Source organism: Mirounga leonina, unplaced genomic scaffold (assembly GCF_011800145.1).
Source record: "Mirounga leonina isolate KUSES-001 unplaced genomic scaffold, KU_Mleo_1.0 Mir_82, whole genome shotgun sequence".
In the NCBI taxonomy this organism is placed as follows: Eukaryota; Metazoa; Chordata; class Mammalia; order Carnivora; family Phocidae; genus Mirounga; species Mirounga leonina.
Window position 1 is genome coordinate 2,570,178 of NW_023270825.1, and position 1,851 is coordinate 2,572,028.

The 1,851-nt window shown below is 79.3% G+C and overlaps 1 protein-coding gene across 1 annotated transcript in view; it reads right to left on the reverse strand.

Moving 5' to 3' along the window:
• AMN (amnion associated transmembrane protein) overlaps positions 1-1,851 on the reverse strand; it is a 9,322-nt gene that overhangs the window by 454 nt on the left and 7,017 nt on the right. Inside the window, exons 5-10 of the mRNA XM_034992746.1 lie at positions 1,547-1,764; positions 1,273-1,410; positions 1,044-1,152; positions 859-935; positions 491-668; positions 226-415 (exon numbers count right to left, since the gene is read on the reverse strand). Of these exons, the coding sequence (XP_034848637.1) occupies positions 226-415; positions 491-668; positions 859-935; positions 1,044-1,152; positions 1,273-1,410; positions 1,547-1,764 (910 nt within the window). The remainder of the gene's footprint in view (positions 1-225; positions 416-490; positions 669-858; positions 936-1,043; positions 1,153-1,272; positions 1,411-1,546; positions 1,765-1,851) is intronic.

Here is a 1,851-nt window from a genome sequence, read left to right on the forward strand (position 1 = left end):
GGTCCTGGGCCCCGCGGCCACGCCCCGAGTACCTGAGGCCCCGCCCCGCGCGGCTGAGGCCCCGCCCCGCGGCCCCGGCCTCCGCCCCCCGGCGGATCCGCCCGGCTGTCCTGGGCCCCGCGGCCACGCCCCGAGTACCTGAGGCCCCGCCTCGCGCGGCTGAGGCCCCGCCCCGCGGCCCCACGGCCTCCCGGAGCCCCCGACCCCGCAGCCCCGCCGGCGTACGTGGGCCTCGGAGCGCGGCGCAGAAGCAGCGCCCCCGCCACCAGCGTCAGCAGCAGCAGGAGCCCCCCAGCCGTCACTGCGCCCGCCAGCTCCGCGCGCAGCCCTGAAGCGTCCAGCCCCTCGGCCGCGCCGTCCCCGACAGGCGCGCCCGACTCCCGGGCGGTCGCCGACAGGACCCCAAGGGCCTCGCCTGCAACGGAGGGCGCCGGCTCAGTCTCCCCCACGCGGGCGGAGCAGGGGCCGAGAAAAGCGCACCCGCCGTTACCGTGCTCGGCGACGTCCGCCAGGAGGGCACGGGCCAGCCGCCCCGCACCGCCCGTCTGGGGCCCGGTCTCCGCCAGCACCACCTGAATCTCCGTGTCCGCCTCCGCGCCTGCGGCCCCGCGCGGCCGGGGCGGGCGCGGCACCTTGGACACGGCCACCTGCAGCCCCTGGGGCTGGGGCTGGGGCTGGGGAGGGAGACAGGGTTGTCCCAGGGACTTCGCCCTCGGACCTGCGGGGCGTTGGCGGCAGGCACGAATGGTGCGCAGGCGCGTCAATGAGGCCAAGTGGGGCCCGGGGTCCCCGCGGGGGAGGAGGTCCCGGGTGGGGGCGGGGGGTGACAGGGCGAGGGGGGGGGCGCGGCCCCATTACCAGGAAGGCTTGCAGCAGCCGCGCCCGGTACCGCTCAATGTCAAAGCTGGGCCCGGGGGTCAGCGACACGATGGCTCCTGCGACAGGAGGGTAGCGGTCGGCGGCGCGGGCCCGGGACCATCAGGGAAACTGAGGCTGGGGGCAGCCAGGGTAGCTAGGCCCACGTGCCGGGAGGGGGCGCTCACCGCAGAGCTCACAGCACTGCCCCTCGGGCCGGAGGGCGTCGCGGCAGGCGGCCGGCGGGCAGCGACCGCCCAGCGGCTGGAGCAGGGCCGCGCAGATCCAGGGCTGCGCCTGGAGGAGGGAGGCGGCCGTCAGCGCGCAGACGGCGAGGGCCTGGCCGCGGCGGCAGAGGGTCGCGCGCCAGGCCCCCACCCGAGCGGGCCCCGCCACCGCGCCGCGCGCCGCGCTCACCTCGGCGTTGCCGCAGACGCAGCCCGACGGGTCGGCGCAGGCCTCGGGGCCCACGCTCAGGGCGCCCGGCCCGTGGAAGCGCAGGCGGCCGGCGCGGGACGCCAGGAACGCAGCCAGGTCCTCGTCGCGCGTGAACGACTGCGAGTGGCCGGGCCGCGAGCGGCGCCCGCCCGGGGAGGGGACAGCCTCTGAGTGCTCGGGACTCACGGGGGGGGACTGGCAGGGGCGGAGGCGCGGAGAGGAGCCCCGAGCCCCGGACCGCGCGCCAGCTCACCTGGCCCAGAGCCCGGACGCTGCGGACGCGCGCGGGGCGGGCGCCCGGGCCGAGGCCCACGCGGAAGGAGGCGTCGGACGGGAAGACGACGTCGTCGTGGCGGCAGGGCACGCGCTCGGCGTCCACGGAGAAGAGGCCTTGCGCCGCGTCCCCGGAGCGCCACAGGCGCGGGTCGTGCCACGAGAAGCGGTCGGCGTCGAGGAAGAGCGCGGGGGCGCCTGGGCGGGCGCGCGTCCCTGAGCTCCGCAGGAGCGGCGCCCCCCGGACAGGCCCCGCCCGGCCCCGCCCTTCCTCCGCGACCCGCC